Raw genomic sequence first — 17,802 nt, 5'->3', positions numbered from 1 at the left:
AAAGGGGGGGACAGGGACATGGGGCTGTGGTGGGATCCTGGAAAAGGGGGGACAGGGACCTGGGATCATGGAAAAGGGGGGGACAGGGACATGGGGCCCTGATGGGATCATGGAAAGGGGGACACACAGACTGGGGCTGTGGTGGGATCATGGAAAAGGGGACACAGGGAGCTGGGGGCCGTACAGGAACAGCTTCATGCCTTGGGGCACACCAGGAGCAGTGCCAGCACCCCCTGTGTCACCGCTGAGCTGGCTGGTGTCCCCGAGCCTGGGCTGGGTGTGACAATCCCAGTCTGGTTTGGGTTGGAGGGACCCTAAACCTCATCCCATTCCACCCCTGCCATGGCAGGGACACCTCCCACCATCCCAGGGTGCTCCGTGGGCACTCCCAGGGATCCAGGGGCAGCCGCAGCTGCTCTGGGAATTCCATCCCAGCCCCTCCCTCCTTCCCAGGCAGGAATTCCCTCCTGCCTTTAGCTCCAGAGCAACACGGAGAGGCAAACCCTTTCAACAACGACATTTTCCGGAATATCTAACTTGTGGTGTCCCAAACCTCACACCGAGACCCCCGCGGAGCCCCAGAGGGCCCGAGGCCGGGCCGGGTGCCACCTGCGCCAGGTGATGCCCTGGGACCGGGCCCGGGGGTGTGAGCGCAGGGACCCGCCGGGGGCGGGCCGGGGGCGGCCCCGGGGGGGCTGCGGGGCCGGGGCGGGGTTTTCGGGCCCGGCCATGGCCCGGAGGAGCAGCCGCGGCCCCGCGGAGCCGCCCGATGCCCCCGTTCCAGTGGTGCCACGGTGAGCGCGGGGAGGGGCCCGGCGGGGTGGGCAGGGGGTGACCCCTCCCTGCTGCCCGGGGAGGGGGGCACCGGCTGCGGGGGGAGCGGGGCATCCCCCGGCCATCTCTGGGCATCCCCCGGCCATCCCCGGGCATTCCCCGGGCAGCCCCCGAACATCCCCGGGCACCTCCAGGCATCCCCGGCCATCCCCCGGCCATTCCCTAGGCATCTCCGGGCATCCTCTGGGCATCTCCGGGCATCTCCAAGCATCGCGGGGCACCCCCGGGCATCCCCCGGCCATCTCCGGCCATCCCCTGAGCATCTCCGGGTATCCCCCGGGCGTTCTCGGGCACCTCTGGGCATCCCCAGGCACTCCCCGGGCATTCCCCGGCTATCCCCGGTCAGCCCCGGCAGCTCCGTGCTCCGGGCGCTCCCTCCCCGCTCCTCCCTCCCCTCCTCGGGGTTCCCGGTGCCCCCGTTGTGCCCCCGAGGGGCGCATCCCGCCCGGTTCTCCGGGAGAGAGCACCCGGGGCAATGGACTGGCTGCTCACACCAAAAAAAAACCCCACCTCAAACCTTTGGTGTGCCCACAAAAGTGGGGCAAACTCATTTTTGGGGGCCCCTGGCCGGGAGGAGCCCTCAGGAACATGAAGCTGAGTTGAGGGGGGCTCACGAGAGCTGGGTTGTTTTAGAGACCCAGGAGCTGCGCTGGGAATTCCATCCAAGCCCCAGCAACAAAGGCTGGGCTGCTTGAATTTATGGAATGGCTGCAGCCTTTGAAGCTAAATATAAACCAAGCAGCTCTTCCTGTCCCCTGACACGTCCCTGCTGTGTCCTGGTGGCGTGGGGGACACTGGGCAGCGTGGGGGACACGGAGCCACCGCTCCCCCCAGGCAGGGAAGGCTCCACAGCAGCTCCAGGCTTGGCTTTGCTCAAGGATCCTCCGAAATCAGAGAGGCTTTGGCCTCCCCAGGCTGAAGAATCTCCAAAATTGGGGACTCCCAGCTCTCTCTGGGCCTCCCGAGGCTCTGGGGACAGCAGGACAGAGCCCAGCCTTGTCCCCAGCCCTGTCCCCAGCCCCAGGCAGGGCTGAGTGCTCAACTTGTGCACTTTGGCTTCCAACCCCACAAATATTTGATAAATCAGAGCTTGGTGCTGTTAAAGGCCTTCACAGGGCTGCTGGAAAATCACATTTTGACCTAAAAGGGTTTATTAGGCCTTGGATCTCTGCTCCTCTTTGCAGCCCAGCTCTCCCTCCTGCTGCTCACCTGCAGCTCAGGACTTTGCAGACCCAGGGGATTTTATTTGGGGCATTTATTTATTTATTTTAGCTCCTTATCCCTGCGCTGGACTTGGCTTCAGGGCAGCTTTTTGCAGGGAAAAAGTTTTGGGTTTTTTTTCCTGCATCCCAGCAAAACCCATACGGAAACCACGCTCAGATTTCTGGTGCAAAGCCCAGCTTTTGTGTGGGAGGAGAAGGAATGGTTTTATTTAATGACCTGCTGAGTTTTCCATGGGTTTTACTGAACAAGAATCGGGGTGAGGGAGAAGCAAAATCCCTGCACAATGTGTGTGTGGGGGGGGGAATTTGTGTGGGTCCTGAGTGGAAATACATCAAAATGTGGGGTCTGAGGGGCCAAACTGAGGGGCTTTGCTGGGGCTCCAGGGGTTTGAGGAGGGCTGGGCTGTGGGGTTGGGCTCAGGCTGTGGGGTTTGGTGTGGGGGACGGGGCTGGGGCAGCTCTGTGTCCTCAGCACAGGGGTTTGGGTGAAATCTCTGTGGGGAGGAGGAGGAAGAGGAGGAAGAGGTGCAAAGCACAGCCCTGATGAGCCAAATTGTGCCTGGGCTCCTTCCACGAGGAGCTCTGGGAGTCTGCATGAAAAACACTTCTCTGGCCAAACTGAGTCTGCTCCCCGTGAGTGTCCTTGGTGCAGCAGCCCAGAGAGGCACCTGCGTGTCTGCAGATCCCTCTTTTCCCATTTTAAAATAATTTTTAATTAAATAATGGCAGATCCCTCTTTTCCCATTTTAAAATAATTTTTAATTAAATAATGGCTCCAGCCCTCGGGGGTTTGGTTCTGGTGCCAGACTGGGAGCCTGGAGCTGGTGGCAGGGGGCATTTCCTGGGTTAAATCTGGATTTGATCCATTCCCCTTGAAGTGAAACCACAGAGGGCTCAGGCAGGCAGGGGGGGTTTAATCAGAACCAGCCCGGGGAGGGAGAGGGGGCTGAGCTCGGCAGGGACCCCTGCCCCAGGTCCTGGCAGCTCCTCCTCACATCCTGGAGCTGCAGAGGGAATTTCCCTGGAGCCTGGGAGTTCTGGAGGCTCATCCCGCCCTGCCTGAGCTGGTGAGTGCCACAAGGGCCCTCGTGGGGTCACGGATGGCATTTCTGCCCAAGGAGGGGACAGAGCACGGGGGCTGTAGGAGGAGAGGGTGCCTGGGGTGGTTTTGGGGTCCTGAGCTGGAATTTGAGCCCTTAGATGAGCCCGGAGGGATGTGCTGGCCACCAGGTGCTCCAGCATCACCTCATGTCTTGCTCAGTGGGATTTTGTCAGAGCTGTATTTGTTTTGGTTTGTTCTGTTTTGGGGGTTTTTTTTGAACTTTTCTCAATCATTTCCAGCAAGGAAACAGCAAAAAATAATGAACCTTTCCTATTGTCTCATCATCCTGCACCTGGTGGCCTCAGGAGCAGCAGGACCTGACAAACAAATCCTCCCTTTCCCACTGTGCCTGAGGAGATGATGGATTGTCTCTGGTGATTGCAGCCGGCCCGGGGCAAGTGGCAGGAAAACCCCATTTCCTGCAGCCCCGGCTGCCCCAGGGCGGCTGCACGGTGTCCCCAGGGCCGGGTGGGGCCAGGCTGGGACATGGCTGGGACACGGGGCACATTAACTCAGCCAGGCCAGCAGGGCAGACACCCGGGTCTTGTATTTGCTGCGTTCCCAGGCGAAGTGAGGAATGATGAATCTGACTCCATGTTCTTAGAAGGCTAATTTATTATTCTATTATATATATTTATTAAATATTAAGTTATATATTATACTATATTTTATATATTAGAGTATATATTTTTCTATTATAATAATATATAATATTGTATATTATATATGAAATTATATTTATATATTATATAAATATATATAAATATATAAAATATATAGTATTGTATACATTACATATACTAATTATATGTATAATAATATATATATTATGATATATAGAATATATAATGTAGTATTTATATTATATTATATTATGCTATACTAAAGAATACAGAAAGGATACTTACAGAAGGCTAAAAGATAATAATGAAAACTCGTGACTCTCTCCTCAGAGTCCGACACAGCTTGGCTGTAATTGGCCAAGAAATAAAAACAATTCACATGAAACCAATGAAACAATCACCTGTGGGTAAACAATCTCCAACCACATTCCAAAGGAGCAAAACACAGGAGAAGCAAATGAGATAAGAATTGTTTTCATTTTTCTCTGAGGCTTCTCAGCTTCCCAGGAGAGAAATCCTGGGCGAAGGGATTTTCCAGACAATGTGACGGTGACACCTGGGGACAGCTGGAATTTGGGAGTGCCAGCCCAGAGGTGCCACCTGCTCGGGGTGCCCTGGCTGGCCAGGTGTCCTGCTGTCCCCTGGCACAGCAGCCCTGGGTGTCTGCAGCGGTGCAGGAGGCTCTGCTGCTCCTCCCGGCCCTGCTGGCAAATTCCAGCCTCTCCCAAGGAACGGGCTGTAATTAAATCCAGGAGGAACGGGCTGTAATTAAATGCAGGAGAGCTGCGGGAGGAGCTGTTTGATGAGGAGCAGGGTGCAGGGCAGAAGGAAGGGGCTGGGAGCTGCTCGGGGGGCACAGATGGGACTGGGGGCTCCTCTCCTTTCCAGGGAGAGCTGAGGAGAAACCAAAACCCCCTCCAGGGGGGTCAGAGCCGTTCCCAGACATAAAACTGGGCTTAGTCCATGTCAGAGCCTGGCTTTGCAGCATCTCTGAGCAGTGTCAGGGGGCTGGGGCTCCATGGGACCCTCCTGGGGTGGCTGTGCTGTCACCAGCCCTGCGTGACACCCCTGGGGTGGCACCTGTGGCTTTGCTGGGACAGCAGCAGCCGCTTGCTCCTCCTGGGGCGATGCCAGCTGCTCCTGGTTTTTGAGCTGGTTCTCAGCTCTGTCCTTCCCTAAATCCCTTCCTGGCCTCTGTGGATCCCCTGGAGATGGAAACGGGGCCTCGTGCCCCCCCAGCTGCCCGGATCCTGCCGGGGTGCTGCTGGACAGGGGCTGGTGGCTGTGGAAATGCAGCTGCCAGTGCCACCCTGGGCTGCTCCGGGGGCTGCTGGCCCTGCAGGGGACATTGCCACTCCCTGGGGACAGGACAATGTCCTCGTGTTGCCAGTGCCACCCTGGTCTGCTGCCCTTGCAGGGGACATTGCCACTCCCTGGGGACAGGACAGTGCCCTCGTGCTGCCAGTCCCACCTTGGGCTGCTGCCCTTGCAGGGGACATTGCCACTCCCTGGGGACAGGACAATGCCCTCGTGCTGCTTTCTGCCCACTTGGCAAGCTCCGCAGGGGACAGAGCCTCCCTCTGCTCTCACTTTTTTCCACCTAAACTGATTTTCTCCTTCCCCCAAGGGTGCTCCTGCAGCCTGGGGCTGATTTATCCCAGTAAACCCTGCACGATGCCGCCCATCACCTTCCAGGACCTGCCCCTCAACATCTACATGGTCATTTTCGGCACCGGCATCTTCATCTTCGTGCTCAGCCTCATCGTCTGCTGCTACTTCATCGGGTGAGCCAGGGGCTCGCTGTGCCTGGGCACTCCCAGATCCTGTTTTGTCCCAGAAAACAGGGACAAACCCCCCGGAGCAGGGCAGGAAGGGGCTCCTGTTTTCCAGGGAACGTGCGGGGGCCGCATTGTGCGGGCAGGGAAGGGAAGGAGAGGGAGGATGTGCCTTTCCCTGCTATTTTTAACCCCAAAAGCCGAGGCTGCAGCTGCTGCTCCTGCAGGGCCGGCTCAGCCCCGCCCTGCCTTGTCCCCTGCATCCCTCAGGCGTTTTTGGGAGCGCGTTTTGGGGCCGGGGCTCGTGCCAGGCTCCCTTCCCCGGCCGAGGTCGCGGCGGGGCCGGGAGCTGCTGGGGATACGATTCCCGAAGGCAAACAAATACCGCTGGCACCCCGGGCTCCAGCTCGGGCTGCCCCCGCACCAGCGGAGCCGCCGCTCCCAAATCCCGGGCGGGAGGGTCGCGTTCCCCTGGGTTTTGGGGAACTCCCGGGTATTTTTGGCTGCCAAACTGACGGTGCCTTTCTGTCCCCGTTCCCCAGCAAGCTGCGGCAGCAGGCGCAGAGCGAGCGCTTCGGGTACAAGGAGGTAAAGCCGGGTGGGCCGGGGATGAGCGGGGAAACGCGGGGACCGATCCTGCTCGTTCCAAAGCGCTGGGACGGGACCCCCTGCCCGGACCCCCCTCCCCCGGGCTCATCCCGCTCCTGCCGGGGCCATCCTGGTGTGAAATCCTGCCCCTCCTTCTCTCCCGCAGGTGGTTCTGAAAGGCGACGCCCGCAGGCTGAGCGTGCACGGGGTGAGCGGGCTGGGGATGGAGCTGGCATTTACCGGGATAATCCTGGGAACACGGGACAGGCTGGGATGGAGCTGGGTGAACCGGGATAACCCACGGGACAGGTTGGGGATGGAGCTGGGATGAACGGGGATAACCCTCGGGACACATTCCCTGTGCTCACGAGCAGGGACAGGCTGGGGATGGAGCTGGGATGAGCTGGGATAACCCACGGGACAGGCTGGGGATGGAGCTGGGTGAACTGGGATAACCCACGGGACAGGTTGGGGATGGAGCTGGGTGAACCGGGATAACCCTCGGGACACATTCCCTGTGCTCACGAGCAGGGACAGGCCGGGGATGGAGCTGGGTGAGCTGGGATAACCCACGGGACAGGCCGGGGATGGAGCTGGAGTGAACCGGGATAACCCTCAGGACACGTTCCCTGTGCTCAGGGATGCTGGGGATGGAGCTGGGATGAACTGGGATAACCCTGGGAGCTCGGGACAGGCCGGGAGTGGAGCTGGGATGAGCTGGGATAACCCTGGGAATACGGGACAGGCCGGGGGTGGAGCTGGGATGAACCGGGATAACCCTGGGAACACAGGACAGGCCGGGGGTGGAGCTGGGATGAACCGGGATAACCCTGGGAGCTCGGGACAGGCCGGGGACGCGCTCTGGGGATGTGCGGGCCGGGATCGGGAGCGAATCCCTCCCCGCGGGTGGTTTGGGGACTGGGCTGAGCTCCCGGCTGGAAATTCCCGGGATTTCCCGAGCCGTGGCGTTTCACAGCCGCCCTCAGCCGCTGTCTCACCTCCCACAGCAGACCTGCGCCGTCTGCCTGGAGGATTTTCGGCTGAAGGAGGAGCTGGGGGTGCTGCCGTGCCAGCACGCCTTCCACAGAAAGTGAGTGCGCCGGGAGCGGCCAATTCCCGCCGGGAATCGCCATTCCCGAATTCCTAACAGCAGGAATTCCCGGTGGGAATCGGCATTCCCTCATTCCTGCCTGCTGGAATTGCGGGAATTCCTGGCGGGAATCGGCATTCCCGAATTCCTACCCGCAGGTGGCTGCAATTCCCAATGGGAATCGGCATTCCGAATTTCTGCCTGCAGGAGTTGCGGGAATTCCTGGCGGGAATTGGCATTCCTGGATTCCTGCCCGCAGGTGCCGGGAATTCCCGGCGGGAATCGGCATTCCCGAATTCCTGCCCGCAGGAATTGCGGGAATCGGCATTGCTGAGTTCCCGCCCGCAGGAATTCCCGGTGGGAATCGGCATTCCCGAATTCCTGCCTGCAGGTGCCGGGAATTCCCGGCGGGAATCGGCATTTCCCCGCAATTCCCGCCCGCAGGTGCCTGGTGAAGTGGCTGGAGGTTCGCTGCGTGTGCCCCATGTGCAACAAACCCCGCACACAGCCCCGCGCCGGCATCGGGACCCTGCTGGACGAGCTGGTGTGAGGCGGCCCCGCTCCGAACCCCGCGGGATCACCGGGATCCGCCGGGATCCGCCCCGCCTGCCCGGCTCCCTCTGCAGGGATCCGCGCTTTCCCGGTTGGGGGTTTGTCCTTGTCCGGGTTGTGCTCCCCGTGGAGCCGGAATTCCCGGCGGGAAGCTGAGCCCGGGGTGCGGGTGGGGGGGTCTCAGAGCCCCCCTTTGCTGCACGGGGTTATTTTTGTATCCCCCGAGCCCGCCGGGATCCCCGCGGGGCAGAGGGATTGTACAGTTTGGTGTAAAAAATGATTAAATGGATGTTTTTTTAGCCCGTCTGAGCTGTGGGTGCTGCGGGGATGGGTCAGGGGTCCCCAGGGGGGGATGCTGAGCCCCCCCAGGTGCCCGAGGAGACCGTGACCCTTTGACGTGGTGACAAAGTGCCCAAAATAGCATCAAATGCCCCCAAACTGTGCCCAAACCAGGGCAGAACCCCCCGAATCTTCCCGATTTCCCCAATTTTCACACGTCTAAGAGATGATGACGCCAGTAGTGACATCACTGACCCCTCCAGGGGCGGCCACCCCCCAGGCTGTGCCCGCATCGGGGTGAACCCCCTGGATTTGCCCGTTCCGGGTGATTTTTGACACGTCCGAGAGAATGTGACATCAGCAGTGACGTCACAGACAGCCCAGGCACTGTGCACACTCTTTAATTCGCTCATTCCCACCGATTATCGACACGGGAAGGAGATGACGTGGCAGTGACATCACAGAGCTGATCACAGGCCATGGGGATGACGTCAGCAGTGACATCATACACCCCATAACATTCTCCTAGCTATCGAATTTCGCTAGTTGCGGCCCCCTCCCAGGGATGACATCAGCAATGACATCATCCACAGCAGGATGATATCAGCAATGACGTCACCCACAGCAATGACGTCACCCACAGCAGCCTTAAGGTTTCTCTGTTATTGATATGCAGACCTTAAAATGACGTCATGGCGACGTCAGGACCCCCCGGCGGTCAGATGGGACTGTGCAACGTCGTAACAGCAGGGTGCACACGTCACGCAGCCGCGTGCCGCTCCCATTCATCATTTCCTAGAACCGGAAGGATCGCCGCAATGGCGGCCGCGCCCGCACCTACCGCCGCGCCACTGCTCTGCAAGTCATGGCGACACACCGCCCCACTCAGCTCTCCCCGGTTTTTATTTTATCCTCCCTAAGCCGTTCTTCCTGACCCTTCTATTCCCATTTTCCTTTCTCTCCCGCCCCGTACAGCCGTCCTTCTCCGCTCCGCGGTTCTTAATTAGCAATGCTAATTTATGCACACAAAACCACGCCCGCTCCGCCGTCGGCTTTACGGCAACCGGGCGGTTTTGCGACAGTTTGCGCGCGTGGTGCGGGTGGCGGCGGCGCCGCGGTGACGGGATCGGGGGTGCTCAGGGGTCTTTGAGGGATCCCGGGGGTCTGTGGGGGGATCCCGGGGGTCTGTGAAGGATTCGGGGGTATGTGAAGGGATCCCGAGGTGTTCGGGGGTCTCTGAGGGGTCCTGGGGGTCTCGGAGGTGTCCCGGGGGTCTCTGAGGGATCCCCGGGTTCTGTGAGGGATCCTGGGGGTCTGTGAGGGGATCCCGGGGTGTTCGGGGGTCTCTGAGGTGTCCCGGGGGTGTCCCGGGGTCCCCGCTCCCGCCGGACGCCGCTGCCCCAGCGATGTGTGTGTGTTCGTAGCGGGGTTTCGGGCCGGTGCGGGGCCATGGCCGGCAGTAGCAGCGGCAGCGGCCCGAGCGCGGAGCGGGGGCCCGGCCCCGCCGTCCCCTCGGCCGAGCAGGCGCTGCTGCGGGCCGGGCTGGCGCTGTCCGAGCGGCCCGGAGCGCTGCGGGAGCTCAGCGCGCTGCTGGAGGCGGCGGAGCCGGGCTGGCTGCTGGGCTCGGCGAGCCCCGCGGCGCTGGGCCAGCTGGCGGCGGCCCTGGGCGAGCTGGCGGCTCCGCCGCGCCGGGAGCAGGACGGGGCCGAGCCGCCCGGCCGGGACACGAAGCTGGAGGCCGTGGCGGAGCGGGCAGAGCGCGTTGGCGCCGTGTTCCTGCTGCTCCTGCAGAAGCTGGAAGATGCCCGGAGCCGGCAGCCACCGGTGGGGCCCGTCCCGCGCAAGGTGCTGGGACACGCGTTCATCTTTGCTGTCACGCACAAAGACGAGAGGCCCTGGACCACGGCGAGGAGTCGGGCGGTGGCTCAGGAGCTGCTGGAGCGGCTGGTCCGGGCTGCGGACTGCGGGTCCGTGGAGGAATTCCTGCGGGGAAAGGAGGGGGATGAGGAAGGAAGATTCGGAGCAGTGATGGGGCTCCTGAAGCAGGAGTTAACCAAGTGAGTGGGGAGGGAGTGTGGTGTGGTTGGAGGGTCTTTGTAGGCAATACTGGGAAATTTCTGAGGCTCAAGACATGATAAGTATGAAACCAGGAGCTTTACAAATGGAAGGTGTTGGGGGATGATTGTCAGGGTTTGCTGCCAGCCGAGAGCCTCAAGTGGAGGGTAAATGAGTACTGTGTGTTCCCTGAGCTGTGCCTGTCTCTCCAGAGACACCTGGAAGCGTAACCCTGCCTCCAAAGATGTGTTCTCCTGGGCTCTGCTCCGTGTCAGCCGGCCCTGGCTGTGCCCGCACCTGGAGCGGGTCCTGCCGCCCGCGCTGCTCCTCTCCGACGACTTCCAGGAGGAAAACAAAGTGCTGGGCGTGCGCTGCCTGCACCACATCGTCCTCAACGTGGTGAGGGACCGAGGGAGGGCGTGGAGCCTCTGGGCTGCTGTGTGAAGGGAGGGGCAATCACAGAATGTCCTCAGCTGGGAGGGACCCACAGGGATCCGAGTCCCAGCCCTGGCCCTGCACAGACACCCCAGCAATCATCCACGAGCGTTTCCTGGAGCTCTGGCAGCCTCGGGGCTGTGCCTGTTCCCTGGGCAGTGCCCAGCACCCTCTGGGGAAGGAACCTGTCCCTAAAATCCAGCCTGATCTGTCCTGACACAGCTCCAGCCATTCCCTCATGTGGGTCAGATTCCTAACTTCTCTTGCTGGTGAATGGCAGGGTTTAACCTGCATTTCCAGCAGTTCCTTTCACTCCCCAGCTTTGGGAAGGCCCTGGCAGGGTTTAACCTGCATTTCCAGCAGTTCCTCACACTTCACACAGGGTTTAGGTTCCTGTGCTGCGCAGGAGTAACGTCCTGCTCTGTGCTGTTGCAGCCAGGGGCGGATCTGTGCCAGTTCAACAGGGCCCAGGTGGTGTTCCACGCCCTCTACAACCACCTGTACTCACGGGAGGCCCCTCTCATCCAGGTAGGATGGCTGCCCTGAGTTTTGGGGTGCCTTGGGGTGGTGGCAGTCCCTCACGTTAAGGCAGGAGGCTGAGCCTGTTCCCTGTCACAGTGCAGCCAGGCTGTCACCAGCCTGGGGACAAAGTTACTCAGTGGATTCCAGGAAAACACCACAGAGGGAAGAGCTCTTTCCTCGTGCCCCATTCCAGGCGGGCCGGGAGCAGCTTTGAAGCACTCAGCTCAGCGGGTGGCCACAGGGTTGGGGTTTGTTGTTTTTTGGAGAGAACACGAGCTCACATTCCCCATCTGTCCCCAAACCAGGCAGTGCTGCTGTGCCTGCTGGACCTGCTGCCCATCCTGGAGCGATGCCAGCGGCGCCAGGGCCACGGCAGAGCCACCTCCCCCTGGGACCAGGTGCTGCAGCTGGTGCTGACCCACATGGAGGCCGAGCACCGGCTGGCACTGCGCAGGGTCTACGCAGGGACCCTGCCTGCCTTTGTCACCAGGTGAGGCAGAGGGGACAGTGGCACCTGAGGGCCCTGCCCACCTTCCTGAATGGATGGGAGCTGCACTGGGGGTGCTGCCCACCTTCCTGAGGGCGTAGGAGCACAGGGATGGGCCCTGGGCTTGATATCCAAGGGTAACAGAGGGGACAGCGGCACCTGAGAGGCTTGCCCACCTTTCTGAATGGATGGGAGCTGCACCTGGGGCCCTGCCCACCTTCCTGGAGGGGTGAAAGCTGGACCTGGGTGTCCTGCCCACCTTCCTGGAGGGGTGAAAGCTGGACCTGGGGGTCCCGCCCACCTTTCTGAGGGGGTGGGAGCTGCACTGGGGGTGCTGCCCACCTTCCTGAGGGGGTGGGAGCACAAGGATGGGCCCTGGGCTTGATATCCAAGGGTATGCTCCCTCCTCAGGGTGTGTTTTTGGGATCCAAAGGATCTATCCTCCCTCCTCAGACTGTGTTTTTGGGATCCAAGGGCTGGACCTGGGTGTCCTGCCCACCTTCCTGGAGGGGTGAAAGCTGGACCTGGGGGTCCCGCCCACCTTTCTGAGGGGGTGGGAGCTGCACTGGGGGTGCTGCCCACCTTCCTGAGGGGGTGGGAGCACAAGGATGGGCCCTGGGCTTGATATCCAAGGGTATGCTCCCTCCTCAGGGTGTGTTTTTGGGATCCAAAGGATCTATCCTCCCTCCTCAGACTGTGTTTTTGGGATCCAAGGGCATCCTCCCTGCTCAGGGTGTGTTTTTGGGATCCAAGGGGTCTATCCTCCCTGCTCAGGGTGTGTTTTTGGGATCCAGGGGATCTATCCTCCCTCCTCACTGTGTGTTTGTGCCACCAGACTTGGCATCCTCATCGTGAGGCACCTGAAGAGGCTGGAGCGAGTCATCCTGGGCTACCTGGAGGTCTCTGATGGCCCCGGGGAAGAGGCCAGACTGGGAATCCTGGAGACCCTGCAGTGCACCATAGAGCATGCCTGGCCCAGGTACCTCTCTGGGGGGATGACACACAGAAAAGCTGTCCTGGAAATCCCTCCTGATGTGAATGTTTCATTCCTATCCTGGATGTTTCTGCTTTAAGACCCAAAGTTACTTTTTCTTGAGGAAAAGGCCCTGAAATCCTAAGGGGAAATTGTCCCAGGAAGTACTCACTGGCATTACTGAAAAACCTGGCTCCAAAATTAAGCTGGATCCTCATTTTGACCCAACTTGTGCTATTCCAAAAGCAGAAATTAAACCAACGTGGAGTAAACCCTGTGCTGTGGACTGGGCTGTGCAGTGCCAGCATCCCCACCACCATCCCAAGGTTCCTGCCTGTCCAGGGCCGTCCTGGCAGCAATCCTGCCCCACAGCAGCCCCAGGCTGTGCCGTCCCTGGCTGGGGAAGGGTTTGGGATGAGCTGTTTCCTTTGCAGGATGCCCTGCAGGCTCCCAGTGCTCCTCAAGGCCCTGCTGAGGCTGCTCTGGGACGTTCACACGGAGCGGGGCCCGACCCCCGAGCCCGTCAGGGCTGCCCTGCTGCACAGGGCCACCCAGTGCCTCATCCTGCTGGATCGCTGCTGCCAGGGCCAGGTGAAGGTGAGTCAGGGCTCCCTGGGGGTGCCAGAGCCAGGTGAAGGTGAGTCAGGGCTCCCTGGGGGTGCCAGAGCCAGGTGAAGGTGAGTGAGGGCTCCCTGGGGCTGCCAGGGCCAGGTGAAGGTGAGTGAGGGCTCCCTGGGGCTGCCAGGGCTAGGTGAAGGTGAGTCAGGGCTCCCTGGGGGTCTCAGGGCTCCCTAGGGGTCTCAGGGCTCCCTGGGGGTCTCAGGGCCCTCTTCCCTCTCAGCCCAGCAGGAGTTTGGGTTCCCCCTCCCCAGCAGCATTGAAAGTGGCTCGGTAGCTGTTGATGGGCTCAGTGTGTGCTGCGCTCCCCCCAGGGCTGGGGAGGGTGGGTGACACCATCAGAGTGCCAGGGCACTGGCAATGCTGCTCTGCCCCTGCAGGTGCTGCTGGCAGGGGTGCACAGCAGCTGTGAGGAGAACCGGGTGCGGGAGTGCCTCAGGAAGGTGCAGGAGAGCACCTGACACTGCTCACCCCCTTTTGTACAATAAAAGTGTTGTATTTATTGAAAGTTCTGTCGTTCTTGTCCCACCTGCGAGCCCTACACCTCCCCCAGACACAGCTGAGGTTTCTCCAGCCTTACAGGGAGCAGCAGAGCCCCCCAGGCCAGGGCCCTTTCTGGAGCAGAGGCTGGGCTCAGCTTTTTGAGGTTGCAGAGGAGGTGGGAGATGTTCCTTTGAGCTGGGCTTCACCCAGATGTACAAACTCACTGCAATTGCCTGGGCTCGGGACACAAACCCCAGAAAATGTGTGGAGTATCAAACCAGGAGTTCTGAGAGTCCTGTGAGGGGTGGGAGGTGGGTGACAGATGCTGGAGTCCCACTCTGGTGACACATCTGGAGTTCTGTCAGTCAGTACAAAAGGGTCAGGAGGGCTCAGGCTGCTTTTGTCTTGGTGCTGGGCTCTGTTTCCTCTTCGTACTCTATCTCGATGTAGGGACGTTTTCTCCTGGCTGGGCCCTTCAGGGGCGTTTTCCCTTTAGATTTGGAGTGGGAGGCTTTCTGCTCTACTTCTTCCTCCTTTTCCTGCTCCTCTTCACTGCTTGTCTCCAACTTATCCATGTCCTGAGGAAGAATTGAGTGAGCAGAGTGATATCAGAGCAGGTTGTGCAACTAAACCTCTTCTTTCCCCAAAATCACCTCATTACGATCCCACTGCACAATCCGTGGCTCCAGAGGAGCTGGGCTGGGCTCCCACTGTCCAATTCTCTCGCACAGCTGATTTTGCTGCCTCTTACCCATCCCCAGAGACACCCAAGGGTGGAGGTGCCCGTGCAGCTCGGCCTCAGTTTGTACCTGGTGCTTCACCCACCTCAAAGTCGCTGAGCTCGCTGTCCTCTGCTTCCACAAACTCCCTTTTATCCACGTCCTGCAAGGAACAGAGGCAGGGACTGAGCACAGCAGTGGCATGAAGAGCCACCAAGGCCACCACAAGGTTTTTCTGAGCTGTCCCGAGTTCTTCTCAGCCCAACTCAGCACCAGGGCAGGGCTGGAAGCTTTACCTCATCATCATCATCTTCTTCTTCCCTCTCTGCATCCGACTCCCTCTCGCTCTCTGCATCTTGCTGCTGGAGAGCCTTGTCAAAGGCGTGGATGGGGAAGTTGTAAATGTCTCCGTACTGAAAGGAAAAATGGGATTTTCCATAAGCCACAGGAAGGAGATGGACTTTGGGATGGGGGGGCACTGCATGGGGCAGCATCAGCCTGAGGTGTGGATCAGCCCCTTCCCACCTCTGAGCCCACACTCCTGCAGGAGAGGAGCCCTCTTGTTTTGGGGCTCAAACAGGAGGGCAGCCCTCATGTTTTGGGGCTCCCTGTGCACAGAGCAGGAGGGGAGCCCTTTCTTTAGGGGCTCCCTGTGTTTTGGGGAGCCAGGCACCCCCATTCCCCCAGGGCAAATGACGCTGTGAGCTCCGTGTGACCCTCACCGTGTCCTGCTTCAGCCTTTCCAGCAGCTCCTTCTCGATGGCGTTGTCCAGCTGGGCAGCAATCAGGGCTTTCTCCTAGGGAACACAGAGCAGCTGTGTGAGGCCCAGGGGCCGCGGGGACAGCAGCAGTGGCACGAGGTGACACGGGGCACTCGTTACCTCCCGCCTGTTCTCGCGCCTCTCGATCTTCCTGCGCAGCGGGACGAGCTTCCTCCTGCAGGGAACAGGCACTGCGAATGTCACAGCCCCTGGCAGGCAGCAACAGCCAGCAGCTGCAGCATTCCAAACGTGGGGAACCTCCTGAGGTGTGGGTGCCTCAGGATAAGAAAGATCTAAAGCTGGTAGAGAGTGTCCAAAGGATGGGGAAGGGTCTGGAGGGGCCACAGGAGGAGCAGCTCCTCCTGAGGGACGGCTCTGATCCCGGCTCTCTGTGACAGGGAATGGCTGGAGCTGTGGCAGGGAAGGGTCAGATTGGATTTTAGGGGAGGATTCTTCCCCCAGAGGGTGCTGGGCACGGCTCTGAGGCTGCCAGAGCTCCAAGATGGACACTGCTCCCAGGGATGCACAGGGGGGGTTGTTGGGGTGTCAGTGCAGGGCCAGGAGTTGGGATCAATGATCAATGATCCCTGTGGGATCAGTGATCACTGTGTTGGGATCAGTGATCCCTGTGGGATCAATGATCTGGGATCAGTGATCCCTGTGGGATCAGTGACCAATGAGTTGAGATCAATGATCACTGAGCTGAGATCAGTGATCCCTGTGGGTCCCTCCAGCTCAGGACATTCCCTCAGGGCATTTACACGCTGAATTCCTGCACCTCATCCATGTCAGATCCATCTAAACAGATCAGGAAAACAGGGACCAGCTCCGTGTCCCAGCAGCCAGCGGCTCAGGAGAGGGGCAGTGTCTGCAGAAGCCACCAGAGGTCACTCCCAGGGTCACTCCCGTGTCCCTTACTGTCTCTTGAGGGTCAGCTTGCGGATGCGGATCAGGTACTGCGTGATCTTGGTGAACCTCTGCTTGCACTTGTGCCGGATGAAGCGGGGCCAGTAGATGAGGTTCTCGTCGATCTCCTCCAGAGCCTTCTCGTAGTTCTTGCTCAGCAGCACCTGCGGGGACAGGGGAAGGGCTGGGTGACAGAGCAGGACAAAACAGGGACGACTGGGAGGGGCTGCATCGCCCCCATGTCACGGAATCATTTAGGAAAAGCCCTCCAAGGGGGATCCCCACCTTGTCCCCAGCCCCGAGCACTCAGTGCCACCTCCAGGATGGGAATTCCAAACCTCCCTGGGCAGTTCCATGCCTGAGCACCCTCTCCACGGAGAAATTCCTGCTGCTGCCCACCGTGTCCCTCCCCTGGAACAGCCTCCCTGCCCTCTGTGGGGACAGCAGGGTGGCTGTCCCTGCCGTGTCCCCGAGCTCACCCGCTCCCAGAGGCGCCGGGGAAACGCCGCCCGCTCAATGGTCTTCATGTAGAGATAACAGCGACCTGGGAACAGGCAACAAACCCCCTGAGCCCCTCCCCAGAGCCAGGCTGCCCCCAGGCACTGCCACCCACCCTCCCCTGCCCACTGCAACCCACAACCATCCAGGCTGGAAAAGACTCCCCAGATCAAATCCAACCTCTGATCCCCAGTGCCACGTCCAGGCATTCCCATGGCACCTCCAGGGATGGGGGCTCCAAACCCCCCTGGGGGCCCCTTCCAAGGCCTGATCCCCTCTCCATGCAGGATCCCTGCTCCCACCTTTCTCCTCCCGGACAGTGGCGTACTGGCTGTTGGCCAGCGGGCAGGAGGAGCGGTTGCACAGCCCCGTCAGGTTGTACTCGTTCCTGCAGAAATTCTGCGTTTTGGTGCTGCAAAAAAAGGGAAGGGAACTTATGGGGGAGGGCAGGAAGACCCCACTGCTCCCACAGCTCACCCCATCCTCTGTGACTCTCGCATGTGGCCGTGGTGGCGCAGAGGGGACACTTTAGGGGGTACCCGAGCATGTCCCTCCCGTTCCTGTCCCTGCTGGATCCCCCCAAAGCCCGCCGGGCTCAGCCCACCCCGTCCCCCAAACTCACGTCATCTTGTAGGAGCAGAACTGCCTGTTCCCCAGCATGCTCCAGACAACCTGCGGGGGGCACAAACAGCGGGTGACACACCGCGACACCCCTCACCTTGTCCCCGCGCGGCTCTGATCCCACAAACATCGGGCTTCTCTGGTGTCCCCCGGCAGGGAGAGAGCGGCGCCCCAAGAAGAGCAGGCACAGCACATGTGCTGCTGCCAAGTCCCCACTCACACCCCCGGTGCCCCTGTGTCCCCAGAGCCACGGCCGCGCTGGGGACAGACAGGGGACCGCGGCCACGTGCGGCGGGGACACGGCCGGGCCCGCCGGCGGGGCGGGCGCTTGACACGGGGCCGAAAGAACGGTCGGACTCACATCGTCCGAATGCATGGTGGCGGTGGCAGAGGTGGCGGCGGTGACACAGACGGCAGTGGCGGTGACAGCGGTGGCGGTGACAGCGCGGACTGACGGTAATGGGAGCGCCGGCCGCGCGGTCTAGGGCGCCGCCATTACAGGAAGGGGCGAGGCGAGCGAAGTCTCGCGAGAGCGGCGGCCCTGAGGGAGGGGAAAAGGGCGGGAAGGAGGGCGGGGCGCGCTGTCATGGCGGCCGCGCCCCCTCAGGGCGGAGATCACACAACCCCTTGATCACACAACCCCTCGCTCAAACAGGAG

The 17,802-nt window shown here is 60.6% G+C and overlaps 3 protein-coding genes and 1 non-coding gene across 7 annotated transcripts; 2 read left to right on the top strand and 2 right to left on the bottom strand.

Annotated features, from left to right (window-relative positions):
* The first annotated feature begins 728 nt into the window (after positions 1-728).
* On the top strand, positions 729-8,220 carry RNF122 (ring finger protein 122). The gene is made up of 6 exons (XM_041471691.1): positions 729-794; positions 5,410-5,566; positions 6,100-6,145; positions 6,312-6,353; positions 7,153-7,235; positions 7,680-8,220. Exons 1-6 carry the CDS (start codon positions 770-772, stop codon positions 7,783-7,785), a joined length of 459 nt encoding a protein of 152 aa, XP_041327625.1. The 5' UTR covers positions 729-769; the 3' UTR covers positions 7,786-8,220.
* A 562-nt stretch (positions 8,221-8,782) lies between these two features.
* Positions 8,783-8,877, bottom strand: LOC121355879. Its single transcript, XR_005955468.1, has one exon. It is a non-coding gene; the product is annotated as a small nucleolar RNA U13 (small nucleolar RNA).
* A 478-nt stretch (positions 8,878-9,355) lies between these two features.
* On the top strand, positions 9,356-13,658 carry TTI2 (TELO2 interacting protein 2). 3 transcript variants are annotated; one of them, XM_041471686.1, is made up of 7 exons: positions 9,356-10,123; positions 10,334-10,520; positions 10,992-11,084; positions 11,384-11,568; positions 12,401-12,544; positions 12,973-13,135; positions 13,537-13,658. In XM_041471686.1, exons 1-7 carry the CDS (start codon positions 9,516-9,518, stop codon positions 13,615-13,617), a joined length of 1,461 nt encoding a protein of 486 aa, XP_041327620.1. In that variant the 5' UTR covers positions 9,356-9,515; the 3' UTR covers positions 13,618-13,658. The 3 variants fall into 3 exon arrangements, with proteins under 3 accessions (XP_041327620.1, XP_041327622.1, XP_041327621.1); XM_041471688.1 differs by lacking the exon at positions 13,537-13,658 and adding an exon at positions 13,210-13,278 and having other exon boundaries at positions 12,973-13,129; XM_041471687.1 differs by lacking the exon at positions 13,537-13,658 and adding an exon at positions 13,170-13,238 and having other exon boundaries at positions 12,973-13,129.
* Positions 13,639-17,653, bottom strand: MAK16 (MAK16 homolog). Of its 2 annotated transcripts, XM_041471690.1 has the most exons (10): positions 17,506-17,653; positions 17,146-17,195; positions 16,826-16,935; positions 16,505-16,569; positions 16,038-16,189; positions 15,240-15,294; positions 15,081-15,155; positions 14,655-14,771; positions 14,465-14,521; positions 13,639-14,217 (listed from the first exon to the last, which is right to left on the bottom strand). In XM_041471690.1, the coding sequence occupies exons 1-10, from the start codon at positions 17,518-17,520 to the stop codon at positions 14,029-14,031; spliced, it is 885 nt and encodes a 294-aa protein (XP_041327624.1). In that variant the 5' UTR covers positions 17,521-17,653; the 3' UTR covers positions 13,639-14,028. The 2 variants fall into 2 exon arrangements, with proteins under 2 accessions (XP_041327624.1, XP_041327623.1); XM_041471689.1 differs by lacking the exons at positions 17,146-17,195; positions 17,506-17,653 and adding an exon at positions 17,242-17,435.
* Between the last annotated feature and the right edge of the window lie 149 nt (positions 17,654-17,802).

The sequence above is a fragment of the Pyrgilauda ruficollis genome, unplaced genomic scaffold, assembly GCF_017590135.1.
Source record: "Pyrgilauda ruficollis isolate IOZ18807 unplaced genomic scaffold, ASM1759013v1 scaffold273, whole genome shotgun sequence".
Taxonomy (NCBI): domain Eukaryota; kingdom Metazoa; phylum Chordata; class Aves; order Passeriformes; family Passeridae; genus Pyrgilauda; species Pyrgilauda ruficollis.
This window is presented reverse-complemented; position numbering and strand designations above follow the sequence as displayed.